Source organism: Bubalus kerabau, chromosome 3, assembly GCF_029407905.1.
Source record: "Bubalus kerabau isolate K-KA32 ecotype Philippines breed swamp buffalo chromosome 3, PCC_UOA_SB_1v2, whole genome shotgun sequence".
Classification (NCBI taxonomy): domain Eukaryota; kingdom Metazoa; phylum Chordata; class Mammalia; order Artiodactyla; family Bovidae; genus Bubalus; species Bubalus kerabau.
This window is the reverse complement of record NC_073626.1, coordinates 71829289-71855523: the sequence shown is the minus strand read 5'-3', so window position 1 is coordinate 71855523 and position 26235 is coordinate 71829289. Positions and strand designations below refer to the sequence as shown.

The 26235-nt window shown below is 40.8% G+C and overlaps 1 protein-coding gene across 16 annotated transcripts in view; it reads right to left on the bottom strand.

Moving 5' to 3' along the window:
* TTN (titin) overlaps positions 1-26235 on the bottom strand; it is a 276446-nt gene that overhangs the window by 59224 nt on the left and 190987 nt on the right. For all 16 annotated transcript variants that reach the window (XM_055572076.1, XM_055572078.1, XM_055572080.1 and 13 more), the window contains 39 exons: positions 25654-25953; positions 25245-25547; positions 24552-24914; positions 23966-24268; positions 23536-23835; positions 22746-23042; positions 22357-22641; positions 21970-22263; positions 20606-20905; positions 20190-20498; positions 19911-20101; positions 19088-19517; positions 16789-17097; positions 16494-16642; positions 16375-16407; positions 16149-16278; positions 15760-16059; positions 15355-15672; positions 14007-14303; positions 13598-13897; positions 13198-13512; positions 12963-13111; positions 11607-11757; positions 11236-11517; positions 9462-9764; positions 8669-8971; positions 8284-8565; positions 7879-8178; positions 7483-7785; positions 7079-7387; positions 6683-6964; positions 6263-6562; positions 5886-6179; positions 2812-5778; positions 2164-2484; positions 1784-2068; positions 1387-1686; positions 778-1080; positions 81-356 (listed from right to left, as the gene is read on the bottom strand). In XM_055572076.1, coding sequence (XP_055428051.1) covers positions 81-356; positions 778-1080; positions 1387-1686; positions 1784-2068; positions 2164-2484; positions 2812-5778; positions 5886-6179; positions 6263-6562; positions 6683-6964; positions 7079-7387; positions 7483-7785; positions 7879-8178; positions 8284-8565; positions 8669-8971; positions 9462-9764; positions 11236-11517; positions 11607-11757; positions 12963-13111; positions 13198-13512; positions 13598-13897; positions 14007-14303; positions 15355-15672; positions 15760-16059; positions 16149-16278; positions 16375-16407; positions 16494-16642; positions 16789-17097; positions 19088-19517; positions 19911-20101; positions 20190-20498; positions 20606-20905; positions 21970-22263; positions 22357-22641; positions 22746-23042; positions 23536-23835; positions 23966-24268; positions 24552-24914; positions 25245-25547; positions 25654-25953 — 13536 coding nt within the window. The remainder of the gene's footprint in view (positions 1-80; positions 357-777; positions 1081-1386; positions 1687-1783; positions 2069-2163; positions 2485-2811; positions 5779-5885; positions 6180-6262; positions 6563-6682; positions 6965-7078; positions 7388-7482; positions 7786-7878; positions 8179-8283; positions 8566-8668; positions 8972-9461; positions 9765-11235; positions 11518-11606; positions 11758-12962; positions 13112-13197; positions 13513-13597; positions 13898-14006; positions 14304-15354; positions 15673-15759; positions 16060-16148; positions 16279-16374; positions 16408-16493; positions 16643-16788; positions 17098-19087; positions 19518-19910; positions 20102-20189; positions 20499-20605; positions 20906-21969; positions 22264-22356; positions 22642-22745; positions 23043-23535; positions 23836-23965; positions 24269-24551; positions 24915-25244; positions 25548-25653; positions 25954-26235) is intronic.

The following is a 26235-nucleotide window of genomic DNA, read 5'->3' as shown; positions in this document are numbered from 1 at the left end:
AGGTAAGGACAGGAATGGGACTGGAAAAAATGCTTCTGATCTTCACATGTGGATGGCTGTTTGTCTAATGCTGAACCTACCCATGACGATGACTTTGATCTTCTGAGTGTCTGTCCCAGAACTGTTCTCTGCAGTGAGGCTATAGTAACCGCTGTCTTTCCTAGTAACATCTTTTATGATCAGAACTGAAGAATTGTCTGCTTTATGCACAGCCAGGTGGCTGGACGTGACAACGTCATCTTCTCCTTTTTTCCATTTACAGACCGGATTAGGCTTTCCATACACATGGGCTTCGATTCGGAGTTTCTTCCCAGCTTTGATAGTAATTTGCTCTGGCATGAGGATCTTGGGTGGCACTGAAAGTAAGATGAAGATAATTTTGTGGGGAGGTTAAATTTCCTCTAATGAGGAACTATACTAGTGTTTTTTAAGTGGTGAATAATAACTCATTAGCAGGTTCCAGGTGATGTTTGCATCACTGCTAATACTTTTTAAAAAGAATGAGATTGAATTGAAAATACCAGAGTCCAGCATACATAAGGATGGGTGTTGCTCTAAGAAACTTCTTTTTAAAGTTATATATATGTCTGTGTGTACTGTGTCATGATTTAAGTTGTTTTACCATGTGTTGTGGGTGCAAATGTTTTAAAACCACTATTCTCTCCTATATTTCAGGTATTTATGGAATTAGATTCTTCAGGGATAAATGTCTCCATGTCAAAAGAAAATTCTTGTAAACTTTTATCACATGATAAAAATGACTCAGTGTCCACTTACATAGCTGTTCTTTGGCTTCGTACACGCCTTCAGCTTCTCTCGGCAAACTGACTCCCACGGCATTTCTGGCCGCTACTCTAAATTTGTATTTCTTCCCTTCCTTGAGGCCAGTGACAATCAGGCTGAGGTCTTTCACCACTGAGTACTCTGTCCAGCGATCTGCAGGCTGCTCCTCTTCCCTGTAACTAACGATGTAGCCATCGATTTTAGCGCCTCCGTCACGCAGGGGTGGTAACCAGGCTAATACAGCGCTGTTCTTTGTCATTTCGGTAACCTCGAGTTTCCTGGGGGGATCCGGCTCACCTGGAAGAAAAACATGATTAAGAAAAAACTGTACAGGTCGCCAAATCCATCCCTTTGTAATATACATCAATGTTTTCATATGCCACCTGCTTCAAAGTATGTGGGAAAGGTGGTTCGGGCTGTTCAAAGTAAAAAGTACTCGAGGAGGCAGATCAGAAGTCTTCAGTGAGTGAGATATTTTTTTGTGCTGTGTAGGTTTCTACGAGTTAAAGCCCTTTAGGGTTTTGGTATTTGTTAAGTGTTTGGTGTCTTGACTTGATTGAAATCGGGGACTGGGGTTAAGAGGGGAGAAAGGATGTGACTTACTTAGAGGGTCCGTCGCAAGCACTGGTTTGGGGACATCTGTTGGGACACCGGGGCCATACTCGTTGACAGCAGTTACTCTGAAGAAATACTCTGTCCCGGGGACAAGATTGGTGACATGGAAGCTCGTTTTCTTCACTTCTGGGGTGACTGTCGCCCATGTCTTTCTCTCGGCCTCACGTTTCTCCACGATATAATGTGTCACCTGGCTCCCGCCATCATTCTCGGGAGGGGCCCAGGAAATGTGGCATGATGTTTTAGTGACATCCGAGACTTTTAAATCAGACACGGGCCCAGGGGTATCTGTAAAGAACCACAAGATTAGACATATGAGTTCCCTCAGCCTCCTGATTAACTACGGACTTTCTGAAGGGGAGGAAGACAGTTCTTCACCACCCACCTAATACTCTGACATTCACAAACACGGCCTTTTCTCCCGCTGGGTTCACAAGCGTCAAGGAGTATTTTCCTGAGTCGTCACGCGTAGAATTGGGGATGACGAGGAAGGCCATGGTGTCAACCAAATCGACCTGTCCCTTTCTGACCACGTTATCAATACCCACTTTTCTCCAGGTGACCTTAGGGGCTGGTCGCCCTCTCACGATGGCAAATAGTCGGATGGGGCATCCTGCCCTCACGGTGACCAGTTTCCTCATGCTGGCATCCAGGTCAATCTCCGGAGGTTCTACAAATGACACGGAGGCCATTAGTTGACTTCAGAATGTGGGGAAGTCATGTGAGAAGTGAAACAATGAACCAAGTGATCACCTAGGGCCTCACCTAGGATTTCTTTAGGTTTAATAGCATCCTTTAGTTCTGCAGGGCGCCCGATGCCAACTTGGTTTTGGGCACAAACCCTGAACTCATATTCCTGGTTTTCATCCAAGCTGGTCACGGTGAATTCCATGCGGACAAGTTGCGCTGCAGCATTGCACCTTTTCCAGCCTTCATCTGGTGACATGTCTGGTTTTTTAGGCCTCATTTCCACAACATAGCCGATGATTGGCGCACCACCATCATACACTGGTTTTCCCCACCCAAGAGTTATGGAACTTTTGGTTGTATCAACCACTTTGAGATTGGTTGGTGGACCAGGTGGTTCTGAAAGTAAATTATGTAAGAATAAATTTACACATGGTTAACCATGATTAGTGATATGTTCATGTATAATTTTATACAGTCTATTCTTAATTAACCACAGATAGTACATTCAATTTCTCAATTGCTAACTAAGTCCTCCTTATGTTCCTTTGTAAATTTAGAATCTACCATTGTTCTTACATTTTAGGTGATTTGGCAAAAGATCTATTTGGAAAAATAATGGCTAAGATAAAGTTTTGATGTTGTGGATTTAACTTACTTGTCTAATACCTCTGTGTTTGAGATTAAGAGTTGATATAATGCCAGAGAAAAACAAGAACATCATACCTATGGGGTCTTTTGCCACCACTGGTCTTGATGGCAAGCTTGGTTCTCCAATTCCAACTTCATTTTCTGCCTTGACACGGAACTGATACTCATGTCCTGGAAGGAGATTCTGTACTTTTAGACGTCTCTCGGGAATTGCACTCTTGTTGACAGGGACCCATCGCATTGAATGTTTTTCCTTTTTCTCCAAATAGTATCCTGTGATGGACTTTCCACCATCATATTCAGGTGGCGCCCAAACCACGGTCATCTCTTCTTTGCTTACTTTAGTGACTTCTGGGGGATCAGGGCGACCAGGTTTATCATATTTGGTTTTCGCAATGACTGGCTTAGTTTCTGTTGGAGGTCCTGTGCCTATTTTATTTTCTGCACGGACTCTGAAGATATATTCATTTCCTTCTATGAGACGTGTTACTGTAGTACCAGGTGTCAAGATAGTAGAGGAAAAGGTGGACCAAACCATTCTCTTGCTCTCACATTTTTCTAAAATATAATTTTGGATCTCACAGCCACCATCATCCTCTGGTGGATCCCAGCGAAGAGAACACCTGTCACTACACACATCAGTAATTTTCAGATCCCTTACAGGACCAGGCTTATCTAAAACGTTCACAGTGGCAAAGGCCACAAAACTGCCAGCTGTGTTAGTTGCTGTAACTACGTATTTACCACCATCACTTCGCTTTGCTTTAGTGAGAGAGAATTTAGACGAATCACCACTGGTGTCAATCTTGACCCTTGGTGATCTTGTTAAGTCTGTAGCATCTTTGTCCTTGGTCCAGGAAACTTCTGGAAACGGTTTGCCTCTAACACCTGCCTCAAGTCGAATGGTGTCTCCTGCTTTGACAGTGAGCACACCACTTAACTTCAGGTCGAGTACTGGTTTCTGTAAGTCTTCCTTCACAACAACTTCCTCTGTCTTTACCCAGTCACTTTCCCCACCTTCATTCTTTGTTTGCACTCTGAACTCATAAATCTGGTTTTCCACACATTTGTCAACCATGTAGTGGGTTTCTTTAATGCTTCCTTTATGCACTCTTTCCCAATCAGCAGTGCCCTTCAGCCTCCTTTCAACATGATATGATAGATTTGGGCTACCACCATCATAATCAGGCCGCCTCCATTTTAGATAGACAAATGTCTTTCCTTTATCTGCAATATGAAGGTTTTCAGGCTCCCCTGGTCTATCAATAGGGTTAATAGCCAGAATTGGAGTTTTGGTTTCAATGGTTGGCCCAACACCTACTTTATTCTCTGCACAAACTCGGAAATAGTATTCGTTGTTGGCTAAGAGGTTGGCCTTGATTAATCGCTTAGTGGCATCCGAGGCGACAATTGACCAGCCTTTCTGATTTGGTTTGCGATATTCCACTATAAAGTTTGTTATTTCTGAGCCACCATTGTCTAGTGGGTTTTCCCAAGAAATTGTACAGTTCTCTTTGGTTACGTTGGTGACCCTTAAGTTCTGGCAAGGCCCAGGTCTGTCAAGGACATTAACGATAGCAAAACCTTGGGCATGTCCACTGCTGTTCTTGGCTGAGATGATGTACTTGCCATGATCAGCTCTAACAGCTTCTTTAATTTGCAACTCAACACGAGGTAGATCGTGAATGATGTTAACCCGCTTATCTCGGACCAATGCTTTGCCTTCCTTGGACCAAGTTATGTCTGGTTCAGGTCTGCCTTTGACCCGAGCAAGAATGCGGATAGTCTGGCCCACTCTGACGGTGATGACATCACGGCAGGTTACATCAAGTTCTACTTCTGGAGGATGAAGGATGTCCTTTGCAATTACAGATTCTGCTAGTTCGCGTGGCTCTCCCTCTCCCACAATGTTAGCTGCCTTTATACGGAATCTGTACTCATTTCCTTCGATGAGTCCAGGTACCCTAAAGGCACACTGCCTAATGAGTTCATCTTTGTTAATCCTGTTCCACTGTGTTGTCCCAGCTTTCTGACATTCTACAACATAGCCCAGAATGGGGCTACCACCATCGCTGAGAGGCTTTGTCCATACCAGATCAGCTGATTCTCTGGTCTTGTCTTTCAGCTTAGGATTAATAGGTGGTCCAGGTGGTTTGATGGGCCGGCAAGCTTTTATTGGATCAGAACTTGGGGATGGATTGCTTAGTCCTGCAAGATTCTCAGCAAACACTCTAAACTCATATGTATTTCCCTCATAGAGTCCAGTCACTCTGAACTTCAGGTCCGCTAGAGGAGTTTTGTTGACTCGCACCCATTTGCCTGTTACTTCTCGACGCTCCAGATAGTAACCAGTTATTGGACTCCCACCATCAGATTTTGGCAGGGTCCACGCCACTGTTGCAGCGTTTTCAGTAATGTCAGTAACCACTGGTTTACCAGGAGGAGATGGAGGACTAAATTTATGTTTAGCAACAGTAGGTACAGAGTCAAGAGGAGGGCCGATACCAATCTTATTCTCTGCTTTCACTCGGAAGACATATTCATATCCCTTTTGCAGGTGTGGGACTTTCAACTTTGTCTTGCTGCTACCTGAAGAGACCACACCCCATGTATCTTTCTTTGTGTCTTTTTTCTCAACGATGTAGTTTATCACCGGGCTTCCTCCATCATCCTTAGGTGGCTGCCATGATATAGTCATACATTCAGGGGTAACTTCCAGGATATTAATAGGGCCTGTTGGTGGACCAGGAACATCAAGGACAGTAAGATGTACGGCTACTGTTTTGGTGCCGGCTGCATTGGACACTGTGATCTGATATTCCCCAGTGTCTTTCCTTAAGCAGTTCTTAATGGTGAGTACTGACGAGAAGTTGTCAGTTTCAACTGTATAGTGTTCATCTGTTTTAATCTCATTCCCATCGGTTGTCCACTTTGCAGTAGGAATGGGCACACCTCTGATGATGGCAGGGAATCTGACTGTAGTTCCGGCTTTTACCACAAGGCCTTCAATTAATTTCACATCCAGCTCCACAGATGGAGGCACTGGAAAGTGAACATGAGGAAATTAGATTTTGCTTTTGACAATATGGATAATATCACAACATGAATAATTTTAAAAAGAAAGAAAATAGTGCCAATCTAAACTTTACCTAGTTTTTCTTGACATTCTATTGGGATAGTTGTGTCAGGGAGACCAAGACCCACAATGTTTTCAGCTTTTACCCGGAATCTATAGGTCTTTCCTTGTTGTAGTCCAGTAACAACACACTCTAAGTTTGTCACGGTCTTGAACTTAATCCAGTCTTGGGTGCCCTCTTCCTGATATTCTACCAAATATCCTGTGATTGGAGAGCCGCCATCGCGGTCTGGCTTATTCCAAACAAGGGAGACTTCAGTCTTGTCAACATCTACATGGTGTAGGTTCTTGGGTGGCCCTGGGGGATCTTTTCAGAAGAAGTTATGATGAATAAACAATATTCTCAAAGACAGTCAAACAGTACTTTTGTATCCAAAGAGAGCAACTTACGTAGGGGATCCACAGCTTTGATGGGTTTAGGTGTTTCCACAAAGGGACCACGTCCATACTGGTTCTCAGCAGCAACTCGGAAGACATACTGATTGCCTTCATTAAGATGTTTAGCCAAGTGACTCTTTTTCTTTGATGTAGTTGAAAGAGGTGACCACTCGGTACTGGCAACATCTTTCCTCTCAACCACATAATTTGTAATAACAGAACCACCATCATCCAGGGGTTCCTTCCAAGTAAGGTAACAAGAATCTTTCCTTATTTCACTGACTTCCAGATCTCTAGGCGGCCCAGGCTTATCTGAAAAGTGTTAAACAACGCAGTTATGTAAGTGATTTAATCCAGCTAAGAACTCAAAATGTATTGAGTTACTTTTATATGTTATTGCATTAAGGACATCACGAGCACTAAAATTCTTACCTAATACGAGTACTTTTACTGAGACAGTTTTTGAACCAGCTGGATTCTCCACTGTTAAGGAGTAAATGCCACCATCTTCATGGGCAGCATTACGAATTTCAAGCTTGCTGCCAACTGGAGTAACGTCAATTCTTGCTTTAGTTGGAGCCTCTCTGTCTTCCTTTTTCCAGGTTACTTTTGGGAATGGCACGCCTTTGATGATGGCACTAAGCCTCAGAGTATCACCAACCCTTATGTGTTGTTCTCTTGCCATGTTGGCATCAAGAATCAACTCGGGGGGTTCTAGAATAAAGAGAATGGTACTTTCAGATTTGCTTTGTTCATGTATTTTACAATTAAGCACAGACAATGAAACCTGTCTTCCTTGCAGAGGCAACTGAGAATGCCTGTACTCACCGAGCCTGTCTTTTACTAGCACTGGCTCAGGAACATGAGCCGGATCTGACTCGCCAGCTGCGTTGACTGCTATTATTCTGAACTTATAGGACTGACCATCCCGAAGACCAGTGACTTTATAATTAGTTTCAGGACAAGACTCAGGAGTGTGATTGGCTCTTTTCCATTCTTCATCTCCAACTTTCTGGTACTCAACAATGTAACCCAGAATCTTGCTCCCACCATCACGACGTGGTGGCTGCCAGGTTAGATCGACTGAATTACATGTTGTATCTATTGCTTCAGGATTAACAGGTGGACTTGGCCTAGCTACAGAATAAAAAAGAAAATCAAAACAGAGTTAGAATACAGCTGGAAACAAACTCAGATAAAATGCAAGCTGAAAGAATGCTGTAGTACTATACCAATTGGGTCTTTAGCAAAGACTGGTTTGGATGGTGGACTTGGGTCTCCAATACCAATTTCATTTTCTGCAGAAACCCGGAATTCATAGTGACACCCCTCTAGAAGATCAGGAACCCTAAATTTAGTGTATGGATGGATAGGCTCTTTGGTAACTCTAGCCCATCGTTTAGACATAGTTTCTCTCTTTTCCAGGATGTAGTTTGTGATGGGCTTTCCTCCATCATGTGGCTGGTTCCAGGAGACTAACGCAGAGTCTTTGGTAACTTCTGTAACGATTGGCTGGTCAGGTGCATCAGGAACCCCTATAACAAACATTAGCACAATGTGTTAGAGATTTAATTCTTCCTGTTAACAACAGCAAACATTAAATCACTGAAAAGAAATACGATGCATACTGAAGCGATCTTTGGCTTTCATTGAGTCAGACACCAGAGGATCACTTATTCCATACAGGTTTTCAGCATGTATCCGGAAAATATAATCTTTTCCTTCAAGCAGTTTAGAAACTTTGCATGTTGTTTTGGCACTTGCAGATGTCACAGGCATCCAAACGTCTTTGCCCACCTCCTTCTTCTCAATAATGTAATTGGTAATTTCACTGCCTCCGTCATCTAAAGGCGGCTTCCAAGAGATAACCATGTAATCTTTTGTCACCTCATCAAAAATAACTGGTCCTACTGGTGGTCCGGGACGGTCTGAATAAAAGGAAAAAAAAAAAAAAAAACACAGCACAAAATGTTATTTCCACTTCTGCTTCGGAAAGAACAGAATGTTTCTAATACTTGCTAAATAATACTTACCAACAACATTAACTTGACAGACACCCTTCCTGGAGCCTGTACTGTTCTCCACAACCACACAGTATTTGCCAGAATCTGAACGCTTGGCCTTGAGTTTCTCTAGAGCAAGTGTCGTCGGGGTGGTCTTTATATGAGTGCGCTCATCTTCCAGCACATCAGCTTCGTCTTTGAACCAAGAAACTTTAGGCTTTGGTTTGCCTGAGTAACGGCCAGTGAGGGCAAAAGCTTCACCAACTCGAATTGTGAGCTTATCTCTGAAGTCGAGGTCAAGCGTTGGAGGAGCTGAAATGTATGATGATAAAGGCAAATCAGTCTGACTGATGTCTTACAGTAAATCTGTATGTGTGTACAAGTTTTCAAAGTGTAAGCTGCATTTGACACATACCCAGCTCATCCTTGCAAGTGATTGGCTTGGTGCAAAATGATGGTTTGCCTTGTCCAACAATATTGACAGCACTGACACGGTACTCATAGGTATCACCTTCTTTTAAGCCTTTCACGGTGTATTTCCTGCTCATCAAGTTGTCACTTGTAACTTTGTGGAACTTCTCAGTTCCAATGAGACGGCTTTCTAGGACATAGTTGATAATGTCAGATCCGCCATCATACTTAGGGGGATTCCAAGTCAAAGTGACAGACCCTTTGGTAACTTCTTTGACTTCCAGGTCTTCAGGACGCTCTGGTACAGCTACAAGTGTGGAGTGACAGTGAGACAAATGTTAAAAACGTAGGAGAATGTGGTAAATATTACTTTCTGAGGATTGCATTTAAACATTAAACTGTTTGGTAAGTGACAAAAGAGATCTCGACATAAAATGAGTAGCTAAAAGCGATCCAATACACTCTGATTTCCAGATGACAAAATCGAGGTTAATTGAGACCAGATAATTCAGGAAAGTTCTCCAGAGCTGGTGGTTTCAGAGTTAGTAAACTACTTCATGTTTATGCCATTAAGTGAAAATTTTAAAAGCGCAGTATTATATGGAAGGATCTGAGGAATATGTATTCCCATAATCCCTTTCACAGTCACATTCAAATAGAACCAACATCAGATACTGAGTATTTGTCAAATGAAAGAAATGTTTGGCATTTATTTGTACACCTCTTTTGTCACTACAGTCTTTGATTAAATGAGTGAAGAAGTGATTAAGGATGAAATTGTTTTAAACTGTACTTACTGATTGGATCTCTTATGACAAGTGCATCTGTGGTCTCAGTGAATGGGCCCATGCCAATACTATTTTCAGCCGCAATTCGGAAAAAGTAGGCTTTTCCTTGAATGAGACCCTGGACGGTAGCATTATGTCGGGTAACTGTGTAGGTCACCGGGGTCCACGCTCTGTGGTCAGCTTCCCGCTTTTCAATGACATAATTGGTGATGGGAGAGCCCCCATCATCTTCTGGTGAGAACCATGTCAGCTTGCAGGAGTCATTGGTCAGGTTATGAGCTAGGAATGGTATTCCAACGGGACCTGGTACATCTAGAAATAAGAGGGGAAGGTTTCTAGTTGTTTGACGTCAATGAACTACAGGGCTCAATATTTGTTACCCTCTGTTTTTAAAAGGGAGACAAAAATACTGTTACGAAAAAAACAAGATTTTGTGTTTATTGAGGTTTTTTTTTCCTTTCTTTCCTGATGTCTATATCCAACCATATTTTAAAATAAAGTAAGTTTGCAGTAGTTACTGATTGCCCCTGCTTTAACGGAGACTTATGGAACAGCTTTATATATATATATACACACATATATAAAAATTTTTTAGTAATTTGTGAGTCAGATAAGAGGGTGATGTTGGGAGGAAAGTGCACAGAGGGAGATGGGAGAAGGGTGAGGAGCGGCATGACTATTTTTTGTGTTTAGTTTACTCTCCAGAAGGAAAAGGGTGAGAGAATTTTTTCAGGGTGATCAGTGAATCTGAGTAGCACAGAAGACCCCAAATCTCAGAATGACCAGTGAGACGGTTGCAGTTTAACCTGGAAATACACCAGTTTGTAAAGTAATAGCCATTGGACAGAAGAATTGCTCAATGAGATTGTTTCTTCATGTCATTTTCATTAATAAAACAAACTAGTTTCATAATATGAATTATGCTCAATAGAGAACTGGTTATTTTAACATAAGAATTGGGTGTTTGGAGTATGGCTGAGCCTAGAGACATGCTGAGAGAGAGATGTGAGTGGGAAGGCTTCACTTTCTGAGCAAATCACTGGAAGAGAGCAGTCAGAGAGAGGTGGGAACAAGCCCTGCAGAGTTCAACTCAATATTCAGGGACTAGAAATGCAATATTGATAATCCAATATGATGCTTCTCTTTGATTAGAATGCAGACAGCTTCAAAGGGATTTTTGCATTATTATAATAAATAGCAGGTCCTATTTGACTCATTGGAAAAGACTCTGATGCTGGGAGGGATTCGGGGCAGGAGGAGAAGGGGACGACAGAGGATGAGATGGCTGGATGGCATCACTGACTCGATGGACGTAAGTCAGAGTGAACTCCGGGAGTTCGTGACGGGACAGTGAGGCCTAGCGTGCTTCGATTCATGGGGTCGCAAAGAGTCGGACATGACTGAGCGACTGAACTGAACTGAACTGATGATGTGAAAAATGGTCAATCTTATTAGCAAACTGTTAAACATTCTTGGACATTTGCAGGAAAGTTGCTTTTATAAAGACTACATAATAATACAGTAAATGCTTATGGTAGCATGCTATATAAAAAAGGCAACATACAGGACTTCATAGTAGGAGTACAGCCATGTTAAAGTATATATTAGATAAACAGTAAGGAGGGAATTTTTAAAAATGCTAATAATAGAGGTTAACGGGATTGTGGGTAATTTTTCTTATTTTCCAAAATATTTGTAATATAGTTTTCTTAATAGTACATCTTTCTTGTAGATGAAATAAAATGTTATTTTTAAAAGATGTGTGGACAAACTGAGTTTTTACCTAATACATCAACGATAATTGTCTTCTTTCTTTCCCCTGCTGCATTTTTAGCAAGAAGAGAATAGACGCCTTGGTGGCTCCTCTGGCAATTCTTGATGACCATGGATGAGCTAATGGCTGTGGTCTCAATGGTGGCCTCTGGAGGTAAAGCTCTTTCATTCATGTTCCAGGTAACAGTTGGAGGAGGCTTTCCAGACACATAGGCGATGATCCGAATCACCCCTCCAGCATGGACCACAATTCTATCTCTGACGCTGGCATCTAACTGAAGGTCAGGTAATTCTGGAAAACAATTTAAAAATAGTAAGTTGCTTTTCATTTCCAATCCAAAATGCAAACATCGATAAAACAAGAGAAACATCAGTAATTACCAAGTCTGTCCTTCATTTCAATGGCATCTGTGACTTCTCCAGGTTCTCCAATGCCGGCAATGTTGACTGCTCTAACTCTAAATCTGTAGAATGCTCCTTCTTTCAATCCTGTCACAACAAGTTTTGTTCCTCTCACTTCTTTATCTTTAGCCTAGGGAAAAGTCACAGACATTTTATAATTAGAATACAGTGTGTGACATGCGTGCTCAGTTATATCTGACTTTTGTGACCTTATGGACTGTAGCCTGCCAGGCTCCTCTGTCCATGGGATTTTCCAGGCAAGAATACTGGAGGGGGTTGCCTTTCCTCTTCCAGGGCATCTTCCCAACCTAAGGATCTAACCCGTTGTCTCTTATGTCTCCTGCCTAGGAAGTGGGTTCTTTACCACTGTGCTACCTGGGAAGCCCCTAGAATACAGTAATGCTTTCTTATCTGTGGTTTTATTTACCACAGAAGTCATTGGGAATCTGAAAATACTAAATGGAAAAAAGTTTCCATAAATAAACAATTCATCAGTTTTAAACTGAGTTCCATTCTGAGCAATATAATGATATTGGTCATCCTGCTCCATCTCCGATTGGGAAGTGAACCATCTGGCTTCCCTGGTGGCTCAGTGGTAAAGAATCTGCGTGCCAATGCAGGAGACGCAGGTTCAATTCCTGAGTCAGGAAGATCTGGAAAGGAAAAGGCAACCCCCTCCAGTATTCTTGTCTGGGAAATCCCATGGACAGAGAAGCCTGGTGGGCTACAGTCCATAGGATCATAAAGAGTCGGACATGACTTAGCAAACAACAGCCCCTAAACAACAATAACCTGCCCATTATGTATAAGAAAAACCATAGTATATAGAGAGCGCTCAGTATAATTCTTGGTTTCAACCATCCACTGGGGGTCTTAGAATGTATCCCTTGGGGATAGAAGGGGACTCCTGTAGTTTTTTAATAGCTTTCCAAAGTGTAACAATAGCATATTTACTCTCTTTGGGAAAATTGTTGTCAATTTAGGTGTAATGGATCAGATATTATAGGTAAATACTGAATGGAAGCAATTATGTTTTAAAATATTGTCAAATGATTGAAAAAACTGTACTGTACTGTACTTATTCCACTTTTTTAAGCTTTAGAGCCAAAAGGTTCATCATAATAAAACTTAAGTTTTTTATAATTAAATTTATTTTTAATTGAAGGATAATTGTTTTAAGGACAAATTTTGATTAAATTTTTGATATAAGATGTCTGGATTATCAGTTAAACTATTTTTCTGATTTCTTAATTTAAAAAATACGGGTAAGAATGAGAATAACTATACATGTTCAGTTTATTTACAGTATATTCCCATCATGCCAAGTTTAGCTACCTTTTCCCATTCTTCTTTTCCTTCTTCTTTATATTCAACGATATATCCTGTTACTCTGGACCCACCATCTTTTAGTGGGGGAGACCACTCCAGATCCGCAGATGATTTAGTCCAGTCTGTAACTTTGGGAAATGGAGGGCCAGGAGGTGCTGGAAAGAACCAGTAGACATTATTCTTGACTTTTGCATGGTACTTTTGGGAAGAAAAAGGAAACAGGAATGGTTTGAAGGCTTACCAATTGGATCTCTAGCAGTCGCTGGGTCTGATGGCAGACTTGCTGGCCCCACACCAGCAGCATTGATGGCATATACCCGGAATTGATAATCAGAACCTTCAATGAGACCAGTCACTTTGTAAGAAACACCCAAAGTCATGGCTTTGATAGGATCTCGGTTAACTCTCTTCCATCTCTTTGTAGTGGTGTCTCTCATTTCTAGCCAATATCCAGTCACAGGAGAGCCTCCATCGTATTCTGGCTCTTCCCAATTGACAGTCATGGAGTTTCGAGTCACACTGCTAACTGTTGGCTTATCTGGTGCTCCTGGGACAGCTGTGACAAAAATCACAGTGATTTATAAGAAATTATGAAAGACAAAGACAATAATGACTTTGAATGTGAACTATGTGATACTTACAGAAGAGGTTTCTCGCTGTTTCAGGTTCGCTGTCAAGAGGCTCCCCAATGCCATATTTATTCTGGGCCATGATTCGGAATACATAGTCATGGCCTTCTAGCAACTTGGGAATTGTGTACGTGCATTCTTTGGGCTCACTGGAGACATGCACCCATGTCTTCCTGTTAGCTTCTCTTTTCTCAATTACATAGTTTGTAATCTTAGACCCACCATCGTCTATAGGTGGAAGCCAAGATAATGTCATTTGATCTGCTGAAATAGATTCGAACTTTATTGGTCCCACTGGAGGGCCAGGGCGACCTAAAATGGTTTTAAAAGAGAAACGCTTTTAAGGGAAAGATCTTAAAACCAAATATTACGTTTATGAACAGAAAGTCATGTAGTTTTAATAAAATCATGTCATCTTTACCAAGGACATTCAGTCTCATTTCCTTTGATGCTGTTCCCAGATTATTCACAGCTGTGATGGTGTATAAGGCAGTGTCACTCCTGCGAGACTGTGGGATCACTAGGGTGCAAGTATCATCCACCACCAGTTTGTTGACATGGGTATCATAGACAATGGGTTCTTTGTTATCAGGCTTCTTTGGAGGAGCTTTAAACCAGGTCAGTGTCGGAAATGGCACACCTTTAATTTTGGCCACAATGTTAACATCAGTTCCTTCTTCAACCTCCATGAATTCTTTTAGCTCAATTGCAGGTGGGCCTAGATTATTAAAAAAAAAAAAAACGTTGTCATTAGAAACATAAAACACTAAAGGATCAGACGTATTGAATAGAATTCATAAAGAACAGATCTGTCTTCAGCTAATTTGTACCAGTTTGGGGGACAGGCATAGGTGGTCATCATCCTTTTTTGATCTATATGCAGCTATGTATCAGCTATTGCCTGTCTCTTACCTGGCATCACTATGATTGTAGATACTGAAAGAAGTGCAACTGTAGTAAGTAGTTTAGGCTTGGGAGTTCTTTTAGGATATTCCCTAATATGTATTCAGAGTAATGAAGGGACCTATTTTGTTCTGAGATGAATTCTCCTTTTAAGAAATATAACTGCTAGTAGAGGCAGAGCAATTTTTCCCTTTTTCATGAATTTAGTATAAGAATATGCAAAGTGGCTGGTGACTACCACTTTCCTAAGTTTAGAAGAGAGAACTAACAAATACACAGCAGTAGAGATGGTAACCATAATTACAGGAAGAATTATTAGCATATTTCTGTGGATATTTTATCTCTTAACATGGATGTATCTTTTTCTCAAACAGAGAAGAATCAATATAGTTTTAATAAAACCCATGCAATCTTTACTCAAGGACACTCAATGTCATTTCCTTTGATGTTGTTCTCAGATTATTCATGGTTATCATGATATGTGAACAAGTTTCTTTTTCTCAAGTAGAAAGAGACTTGACTATGAATATAAATGGGCCCTGGCAGTTGCTAACAAAATAACTGGTTACTTTTTGCCCCTTTTGAGGAGCATGCAGAGGATTTATCTTTTGGTAAGTAAAACAGCCTGCTGTGGAGAAAAATCAGAGTAAGGAAATTCCACACAGTATCTCCTTTTAAGTAAAGGAAAGGTAACCTGTAAGGAAATGTGATAATTCTGTGGGAGTTGAGTGATTAGGTAACAGGCCCGTGTCCAGACTCAACCCATGGGAGCTTCCAATGCAGAGACATCTTTTTATTTTGGATTTTTGAGTATCTAGAAAGGCATCCATAAAGAGGGCCTTCTCCAATCACATGTTGGTACGTACATGTCTGGTCTTTGACGATCACGGGGCCAACGGTGGCTGAAGGTTTGCTGACTCCTGCAGCATTGACGGCTTTGACTCTGAATTCGTATTCCCCACCCTCGATGAGGTCTTCCACGGTAAATTCCAGTTCTTCCACGTCACGCTTATTGCACTGTCTCCATGCTTCTTTCTTTGTCCCAGTAGGATCCCATGCAAGGCACTCAACAATATAGTGGGTGACAGGGGAGCCCCCGTCATTCTTTGGGGGTTTCCATGACAGGTGTACGGTGTTCTTTGTTACAAGGCCGATCTTCAGTTTAATAGGGGGATCAGGAGGATCTTTAAAAATAAAGTATGAATCGTTTACAACAATACATTTCAGGTTTAAATTAGGAAGCTAATTTAATCTTTGACTTAAAAACTTACATATTGGGTCTCTGGCAGTGGTCCTCTGAATCGTTTCCGCGGGAGCACCAACACCAAAACGGTTTTCTGCCCGCACGCGGAAGAAATATTCCTGTCCGGCGATGAGGTCCGGGACGACAAATGAGGTGCTTCCACAGTTGGGATTGACTTTAGTCCAAGCTTTTCCGTCAATAGTCCTCTTCTCAATAACATAGCCTTTGATCCTGTCTCCTCCGTCGTCATCTGGCATCTTCCATGAAAGTCTGCAACTGCCCCTTGTAATGTCACTGACTTTCAGATCTTTGGGTGGCCCTGGTACATCTGTTGGATGCAAATCACAATGTAAACAGTGCTATCTTGTTTAAAATAATTTGTTCTTATTCTATAATAACTTTTAAAGCCTTTCTTACCCATGACTTTAACTCTGCAATTTGCAGTCTTTTGTCCTGCTTTATTCTTGGCTGTAATGCTGTATTTGCCTGAATGAGATCGTTTACATTCCGGAATAATAATTACTGATGAATTTTCAGCAGTCTCCAGCTGTACAAAGAAAGCAGTAGTCATACAATGAATGAAATAATAGCAGTATTGAAGTCAATCAGATTCTGAGATCATTTCAATTTTCTTTTTTCTTACCTGTGCATCTTCAGGTATATCATGAACCCCATCCTATTAGAAAATAAAATAATCAGTTATAGTGTAAATATTCCTTAGAGTGATTCAGTGGGAGATGCAGAGAATTATAATTTTCTTACCTTCATTGCCTTCTTTGCCTTTCCATCAAATTCCCAAGATGATTTTGGTGTTGGGCGCCCCTTAATGACGGCAGGAATCCTAATCTGTGTGCCAGCTTGACAAATCAGACAGTCTTGTGCTCCAATGTCAATGAAAACTTCTGGTACCTCTGTAATACCATGGATAATATAACAGGATTTAGCTCACCTTTTTAGCTCACCTTTTTCAAAAAAGTAATTGACACATCTTTGGCACATGAATCAATTTCATAATAAGATCAAAAGATGAATACAAAAATGGATTAACAACTAGTACCTTGAATGTCAGCGGCAGGAATCTCTCCAGTTGTATCACTTGGTTCAGATTCACCGGCTTCATTGACAGCTTTCACTCTGAATCTGTACTTCCTGAGCTCTTTCAAGTTTGGCACCACACACTCACAGGTGGGTAGAAGTTTGTCTGGTTCATTTACGCTTTTCCAGTCCGTAGTACCTTCTTCTTGCATTTCTACAATGTATCCTTTGATTGGACTGCCACCATCTTTGGCTGGAGGTTTCCATGCTAGTGTGATGCTTGACTTTGTTTTATCTTTGACTTCTGGGCGAGAAGGTGCCCCAGGTGGATCTAAAAAAAAAAAAAGAAAAAAAATCAAAATGTGAAGCTGATGAGATGCTAGATTTACATACTGTAAGAATATTTTACTATCACTGATCATATTTTATTTTTAAAATATTAAAATAGGAATGCCAAAGGAATAAATTACCTTCTAGAGAAGAGAAATATAAGAAAGTCTATTTTCATTTAGCATTAATGCTAAAACAAACAAAGCAAACAACTAACTGGGAGTAAAAAGACTACTGGCTAGCGCTTGATAGATTATTTCTATTTACACATGATTGGTGAAAAGCTATTTTACTTTTGAGATCTCATTGAAGAGATTCTGCAATATTCTATACTAAAAACTTAATATAACCTACCATAAAATTAAAAAATGACTTCATCATTAGCTGTAAACTTTTGAACACAAACTGATTCTTAATGCCTTGTATTGTAGATATTGACCCTGTCCCTAATCACATAACAATCCATTATATTTCTGACAGTCTTTACAATTATGGAAATTTTTATGATAGATCTTTCCAGCACTTAAGACAGTTCTTTACACATAGCATATATTTAATACTAGCTTGCCGAATGAATGAGTAATTCATTTTTTATATATGCTCCATATAGGACTTAAGATTATTTTAAGTCTTTTTTACAAATAACTGAATTTTTTCCAAAGAAAATCTATACATTACAACACATGGTATTAATCATTAAGGCCACAGTATTTTAATTTTTGAACTGATATGCTTATAGATCTTTCAGAATTGATTTTTATTTGACAGATTTCACAGACTATGCTTGAAGATCTTACATCTTTGTTTCAATGTATTATTGAAAATTATCAACCTTTCGTTTTTGTTAAACTCCTACTGGAAGGTCTGTTTGGTGAGGGAGATAATTTCCACAGTAGCTGATTAAAGAGGCGGAGGTTTATTTTAAGTATGGGAGCAAAGAGGAGCTATATAGTCCAGGGTCTTTATTATTGTGATTCCTCATACAATACTAGGTTTAATCTAAGTGTTTAAAAACCATATGAGTTTCTCTATGTGTATGCATACACATGTATATATACATATTAGATATGTGTGCTTAGTGTGTGTATCGGAGAAGGCAATGGCACCCTACTCCAGTACTTTTTTTTTTTTTCCTTTCAATTTGGTTTTATTTGGTATTAGCACTTTCACTGTATTAAAAGAATAATAAATGTGAAAATAAGGCTATAAAGATTATTTTCAACATTTTTATAGTTTTTAGACCTTTCAACATAAAATACATAGTGATATATTTGAATGCTTTATAAAATAAGTACAGATATTAGAATCACATGCTGGTTCTCTATGCTCTACAGGTGGAGTGATATAGGAATGGAATACCAAATTAAATTTGAATGATGACTAACTTCTTTTATAAATGTGAAATGTAGGCCCAACTGCTTTACTTCTCTTATTTTCCCATCATACCTCAGGCCCCATGGCCCATTACATGTTTCTTATTGCTCCTATAACAAATTACTAAAATTTAATGGCTTAAAGCTATAGCAATTGTTGATGACAGAAATTCAAAATAGGTCTCTCTGGGCTAAATACTCCAGTACTTTTGCCTAGAAAATCCCATGGATGGAGGAGCCTGGTAGGCTGCAGTCCATGGGGTCGCTAGAGTCGGATACGACTGAGTGGCTTCACTTTCATGCATTGGAGAAGGAAATGGCAACCCACTCCAGTGTCCTTGCCTGGAGAATCCCAGGGACGGGAAGCCTGGTGGGCTGCCGTCTATGGGGTCGCACAGAGTCGGACACGACTGAAGTGACTTAGCAGCAGCAGCAGCAGTGTGTGTATATGGATATACACACATACATATAAACTTTTGACAGTCTACATAAGTATGAAACTTTTAATTTTAATAAATAAAATAACTTGGCATAGAATAAATACAAGAAATTTAAGAGCAGAATTATCTATTTAGTGGCTTTGTCTTTGATATAGTCCAGAGATGGAAGCATACTTACATATGGGATCTCCTGCAACTTCTGGGTCTGATGGTTCACTGGGAGGGCCAACTCCCGCAGCGTTTATTGCCATTGCTCTGAACTGGTATTTAACACCTTCGATCAAACGGGGAACATTGAATTCCACGCCTTTCAGGCCCACTTTGGTTATCGGTGCTCGGCTAACGCGTGACCAGTAGGCACCCCCCTCCTCTCTCTTCTCCAGCCAGTAACCAGTAATTGGAGAGCCGCCGTTGTCCAGAGGAGGAGTCCAGCTCACTAGCATCGACCCTTTGGTGCGCTCCAGAACTTTTGGTTTTCCCGGAGGTCCAGGAGTGCGGTAAGGATCTTGAATGACCACTTTATCTGATTTGCATTCATCACTGATTCCATATTTATTCACTGCCCTAACTCGGAACTCATACTGACCATTGGGGATAAGTTTCCAGATCTAGAAATCAAATGAATAATAATTTCTTAAAAACCACATACTTGTGTTGATTTTCACTTGATTTAATATTCAAGTCATTTGGTAGGGGAAGACTGTGAAAAGAAATAAATCTATAGACTCAATTATCTGAGTACATACACTCACATGTGGAGAAAGTCTTTTAAAATGAGAATGTGTACATTTATTGAACCTAATAATTTGTCTCTCAAGTAAAAGAGAATCTGTATATCAAACAGAAATTACTAAGGAACCTTATGTGCAAGGTGCTAAAAACTAAGGATTTTTGTGTGGAGTTTTAAGTTTAATCATTAAATTCCAAGGTCATGCCAGAATGGTGTTTATTCAGACTCAAGTCCTTTTAATGTGCATAAGGAAATACTTAGAAGAGTTTACCCCGTATCTCCTCTCCACAGCAGAGTTGGTAACTTCTTCCCATTCAGCTCTCTTCCTGCTTGCGTCGCGCTTGTCAATGATGTAATGGGTGATCTCACTGCCACCATTGTCTAGAGGGGCATCCCATGTTAGGTAGCAAGATTCAGCTTTAATGTCAGTAACAGCAAGATTTCTTGGTGGGGACGGACGATCTGAAAAGGAACCCATGGAGGAGATTGAGAAGGAAATTCTTAAACAGATGCTGGATTTCATTCTCTTATAAGAAAGAGTATCGCTTACCATATACTTCCACGTGGACATTTCGGAACACTGAACCAAGGCGATTAGAAGCAGTCACCGTGTAAGTGCCTTTGTCCTCCCGGGTTGCTTTGGGAATGCTAAGCTCAGTCTTTGCCTCACTTCGGGAAACTTCTTCCTTAGTTATCTTAAGTGCATCGGTGGGTTTCTCAATCACAGTTTCATTTTTGGACCACTCAATCTTAGGCATCGGAAGGCCTGTCACATCTGCAGGAATGTTAACAGGCTCTCCCGCCTTAACTTTGATGGTGTCTCCGCGAACAGACAGGCGCAACTTAATAGTTGGAGGCACTGCAAAAGAGAAGGGAAAGGGGGGGAAAATAGCACAGTCATAAAGATGTTTACACAACCTGTGAGATAAAGTGCATTCAAATGACCATTATGTTTAGATTCCACACCTTCATCATCTTGTATGACCACATTAAGAGGCAGGGATGGTTCACTTTCACCAATTTCATTGACGGCCTTGACACGGAACTCGTACATTTGGTGTTCATCGAGATCTTCAACAAGAAAAGATGTGGTTGGGCAGAGGCGCTTGTTAACTCTTTCAAAGTCAGGCTTGTCATGACGCCGTTTTTCAATGATGTAGCCTTGGATGGGGGAGCCGCCATTACTGCGGGGCTCTTTCCAGTCGAGGGTGATGGTGGACTTGGTCCTTTCTGTATATGTGAGCCTCTCAGGAGATGTTGGAGGACCTTTAACCAGAGGTAGGTTGAAATGACAAGAATGAGACAAATATTCATGTATGAAATCACATTTCACTCCAAATTACATGAAAAATAGGTTTCTATTGGCATAATGTTACATCTGTCTTTAAAATCCTCAAAATATCTCAATTACCAAAATTACAGGCATTCATATAGGCAGAATTTTTTTTTTTAGTAAACTCTATAGTCAAGATTATTGATTAAAAATAAATTGAGGTGCATGTATGCTTTTTTATATTTAGCATTTTAGATATTTTACCTCTGTCATTGAGAAAGCTAATTTTAATGACATAGTAGGGCTGTCTGTGAAATTTTGCTTTGGATGACCAGCTGAGAGCAAAGTATTCCTGTCTCATTAACAGAAAATGGATATGTCTACTGAATACACTTTGAACCATGTTGCCTGAAGTGTTGGTTTAGGGGTGGAAAGAGAATTTAAGTGATGCTGCTGTAGTTTTGTGTACTGAAGGATAAGATAGAAAGAATAAGCTCAGAATGGTGAAATTAGACCCAATCCATTCTTGACTATTATTACAACCAGAAGCAGAGCTTTACTGTCTAAGTCCAACTCTGTTCTGTTTTTTCTGGCACAACTTGAGCTGCAGCAGACATTTTGAGATGGGCTGTTACAGTGAGAAGGTAATTTTGTCTCTTTTTTGGGTGGTGGTGGAGGAGGAATAATTCCTCTGTCTCTTGTGGAACCACAAAGACTTTGCTCTCTAGAATGGGACGTCAGCAGGCATTACCAGCTGTGTGCAGTATTAGGGCTTCATATTTGTTCATACCAGTCAAGGAGATTTTCTTTGTTTTTTTTTTCATTTGTGCTAAGCTCCAGTGATTTTTCAGCACATAAAACCATGCCCAAAATTACATTGAAATTACAGTAAATATGGTATCCTTACAGTTGCTTGTAGTTATTTGGTTTTTACCTTTCTCATCACTCCAAATATAAATCTGGAGACTGTTGGGAGTTTGAAGCCTTAAAACTCCATACATAAATGACATAACTACAAGCAATCAATACTTTATAAACACAAAACTTTCTCTTTTACCTAGTGGATCAACTGCAAGAATTGGTCCTATTTCGACAGGAGGGCCACAGCCAAACTTGTTCTTGGCAATCACACGGAACATATATTCTTGTCCCTCAAGGAGACCTGTGATGTCACATTTAGATCTCTCGGTCTCTATGGGTTGTCTCCAAGTGTGCATCTTCGCATCCTTTCTTTCAATAATGAAGCCTGTGATTTCACTTCCTCCATCATCTGCTGGATCAGACCAGTTAAGCAGACACATTTTTCTGTTTGTTACAACAGGTTTCAAGTCAAGGACGGGGCCAGGGACATCTGAAAAATAAAACAGTAACAACAGAAAATCAATGTAGTAAGATAGTATTGCTTAGGGAAAATCTTATGGAAATCCATGTTAACATTTCTTACCAAAAACTTCTACCCGGGCTGCTGCAAATTTGGAACCACAGCTATTGGTAGCTGTAATCACATATCTGCCATGGTCTTTTCTCAATGCATTCTTGATAATTAATTCAGACTTGGTTCCAACGTTCTCTATTTCAACACGGTCTTTATCCAGCTCGCCTTCTTCAATGGTCCACACTTTTGTTGGCACTGGACGGCCAGTGACCACAGCTGGAATTCTGAGAGTCTTCCCAGCCATAATCTGTATTCCACCCTTGACAGAAACATCTAATTCCACAGTTGGAGGCTCTGTTGAAAGAGAACAGTCATACATTAGCTCCAGAAAGATGGGGAGGAAAAAATCTCATCCTGGGAAAATATCCATCATCTTATTCAGGTCCCTGGTTAAGTACCTTGTGGTTCAGCCACAGTAACAGGTTCTGTTTCTCCAGGCGGCCCTTCGCCTGCGACGTTGACGGCACTCACTCGAAGTTTGTAATCGGCACCCTCTCGGATTTCTCTGACCGTGTACTCACGGGGCTTGATCATCTTCTCTGTGCAGCGGGACCATTCATTTGTGCCAACCAGCTGCTTATAGACATAGTAGCCAACAATTTCCCCACCACCATTGAAAGCTGGGGGTTCCCAGGCCAGTTCAATCGTTGTGGAACTTGTGTCAGTGACTCTGGGGACAGGTGGCCCAGGTGGAGCTAGAATGAATGCACACACAGAAATCAAAACTCGCTGATGGTTTGAAAATGTGCAGTAGCTTATGCTAGCCCATTTTTCCCCACAGTATGTTACATGTAATGTGGGTAAATATTGCTCTGTGAAACTTTTAAGGTATATACACAAATGTTTATAATTTTACACTGCAACCTCAACATATATCTGTAGTTACGGCTAGTATTTAGTCTGTTTTCCAGCTCTGAGGTATTACTGACATATAACGTATGTAAGTTTTAGGTATACAACGTGATGAGTTGAGATATGTATATATTACAGAATGATTACCTCAGAAATGTTAGTTAACACCACCATCCCCTCACATAAATACCACTTTTGGGTAGCATTTAAGATCTACTCTCTTAACAACTTTCAAGCATACAAAACTTGAAAACTAGAAATTAACAGTAGCAGCAAACAGTAGTGTTAATTATAGTGACCACACTGTACCCTCTTTCCTCTTAAGGAATTACTTACAGATTGGATCATGCGCTGTTTTGGGGTCTGAGGGGGGACTGAACTTTCCAGGTCCAGCTGCATTTTCAGCACATACTCTAAAGACATAGGTGAGTCCTTCTAATAGGCCGTCTACCTTGGTCTTCAAAGAATTCAGAAGGTTTCGGTTCACACGAGACCAGTGTGTGCTGTTCACCTCACGTTTTTCAAGCCAGTAACCTAAGATGGGGCTTCCATTATCTTTTGGTTCATTCCATGTCACTAGCATACTGTTACTGGTGACATCTTCCACAATGGGCTTATCAGGTGCATCCGGTGGTTCTGATTAAAATTTAAAAAGGCAAGTTTGAATTAATTCCCTAGTATGACATAAAAATTCGAATTTATAAGCTGGGATAATGTATAGCAACATATGATAAAAAGGCAAATTTTAGATGCTAAAGAACCTTACCAAATGGATCTTTCGCCATAAATGGCTTTGAAACACACGGTGGTCCAGGCCCAAACCTATTTTCAGCTCTCACACGGAAGAGGTACTCTTTTCCTTCAATCAGCTTTGTCACTGAATATTTGCAGTGCCTAAGCGTTGAGGTGACAACCATCCATTCTGAGTCAGGTTTTGTCTTGTCTTTCTTTTCCAAAGTGTAGTTTAAAATTTCACTGCCACCATCATCAAGGGGTGGCTCCCATTTACAGAGGACTGAAGTCTTTCTCATATCTTCAAATACAAAGTTGATTGGCGGTCCTGGTATATCTGACATTTTAAAAGAGAGAAGTGGTTAAAAATTTTTGTACCACTGCTTGCAATGGAAAATGTAAATGTTGAATGTGCTTCAGTGACGTCAACTTCTGTTTTTCCTACATCTGTCTTCATATCACATTAGCTAATGAATAACAGCATCAGTTTTCTTCGACGAAGCCAGAAGAAAAAGGGAATGAGGACACCTGACTGAAGCTATTTCCCACTTTTTTTAACTGCCCCCACCAACTCTTATATTAACTTTCTTCCATTGGAAAGTGTAGTTTTATCTACTTACCTAGCACACAGACGGTACATGGAGCTTTTGCAATACCATGGTCATTTTCAGCTTTGATCATAAACAGGCCATGATCGGGTCGGACAGAATCTCGGACACGGAGCTGAGATTCTCCTTTTTTACTATTGTCGATACTCAGACGCTGTGTCAGAGGCAGGACAAACGGTTGTTCTTCTTGAACTTCACCCCTCCTTCTCCTAACCAAGGGTTCTACCCGCTTCTTAATCTCCTCTGGTGTGATAATACTTTCATCCTTTAGCCATGTAATTGTTGGGTAAGGTGACCCAGAAATAATTGCATCAAGTGCTATTTCATCACCTCTTCTGACTTCTAGGCTTGTTTTCATAATGACTTTCGGGGCATCTGTAATGATTAAAAGCAATAATTGTTTTCAGTTCTGATGAAAATGTCTGAAGTGAAGTGAAGTCACTCAGTTGTGTCCGACTCTTTGCGACCCCATGGTCTGTAGCCTACCGGGCTCCTCCATCCATGGAATTTTCCAGGCAAGAATACTGGAGTGGATTGCCATTTCCTTCTCCAGGGGATCTTCCTGATCTAGGGACCGAACCCGGGTCTCCTGCATTGCAGGCAGACACTTTACCATCTGAGCCACCTGGGAAGCCCTGTCTGACAGAACATTATTCTCATTTCTTTCATGATGGGAAGATGGCAAACCCATTAAACACGACTTACCAATAGGATCCACAGCTTTGGTTGGAGGAGTGGCCCGAGAGGGTTCGCTGATACCAGCAGCATTTTCTGCTCGCACACGGAATTGGTATTCCTTTCCCTCTTCAAGGCCTTTTGCTGTATAGGTCAGGACTGGGACCAGGTGTTCGTTGCATCTCTTCCATCTTTCTTCACCTTTAGCAATCTTCTCTATGATGTAACCCATTATCTTGCTTCCTCCGTCATACAAAGGTGGCTTCCATGTAATAGTCATTGCCTCAGCTGTAGGATTATGTACCTCAACATCTACAGGTGGATCAGGGGGTTCTGGAGTACAAGAATAAAACCTGTTAATATAGGGAAACCCATCTTCTTAAAAAAAACAAAACAAAAACACAACTCCTAGCTTTATGATGTTCACATCCAAACTTACGCTTTGGATCTTGAGCAATGACTGGATTTTTCAGTTCAATATATTCGCCTCCACCAATCTTGTTGACAGCTTTAACACGGAAGAAGTATTCACCATTTGGTATGAGATCCTTGACAGTCCAAGACAGTTTGTTCTCACCAGACATGACTGGTATGTACGTCCTCCTCCCAGCTTCTCTGCGTTCCAGGACGTAATGAAGAATTGGGCTTCCACCATCATATTCTGGAGGTTCCCAGGTTAATTTACAAGAACTCTTGGTCACGTCACTTGCTTTAAGATCTCTGCATGGCCCAGGTAGGCCTATTAAAAATCAAAATGATAATTATTATTATAACCTGAAAAGGCTCGGTATTAAGAGCACACACTTTCTCTGTGTAGGACACGGTAGGCCCTTTAGCATCCTTGACTCTGAACTATTAAGTGTCGGTAGCTCCCTCTTAGTTTTGTTCCAAGCAAAAGTGGCCTCCCAAATTTCCAAACATGATTCACCACCATGCGTGGGGGAAGGGGCAGAAAATGTTACCACCCCTGGTTGAGAACACTATGAAAACTTGAAAATACAATTAATAAATGAATATTGGT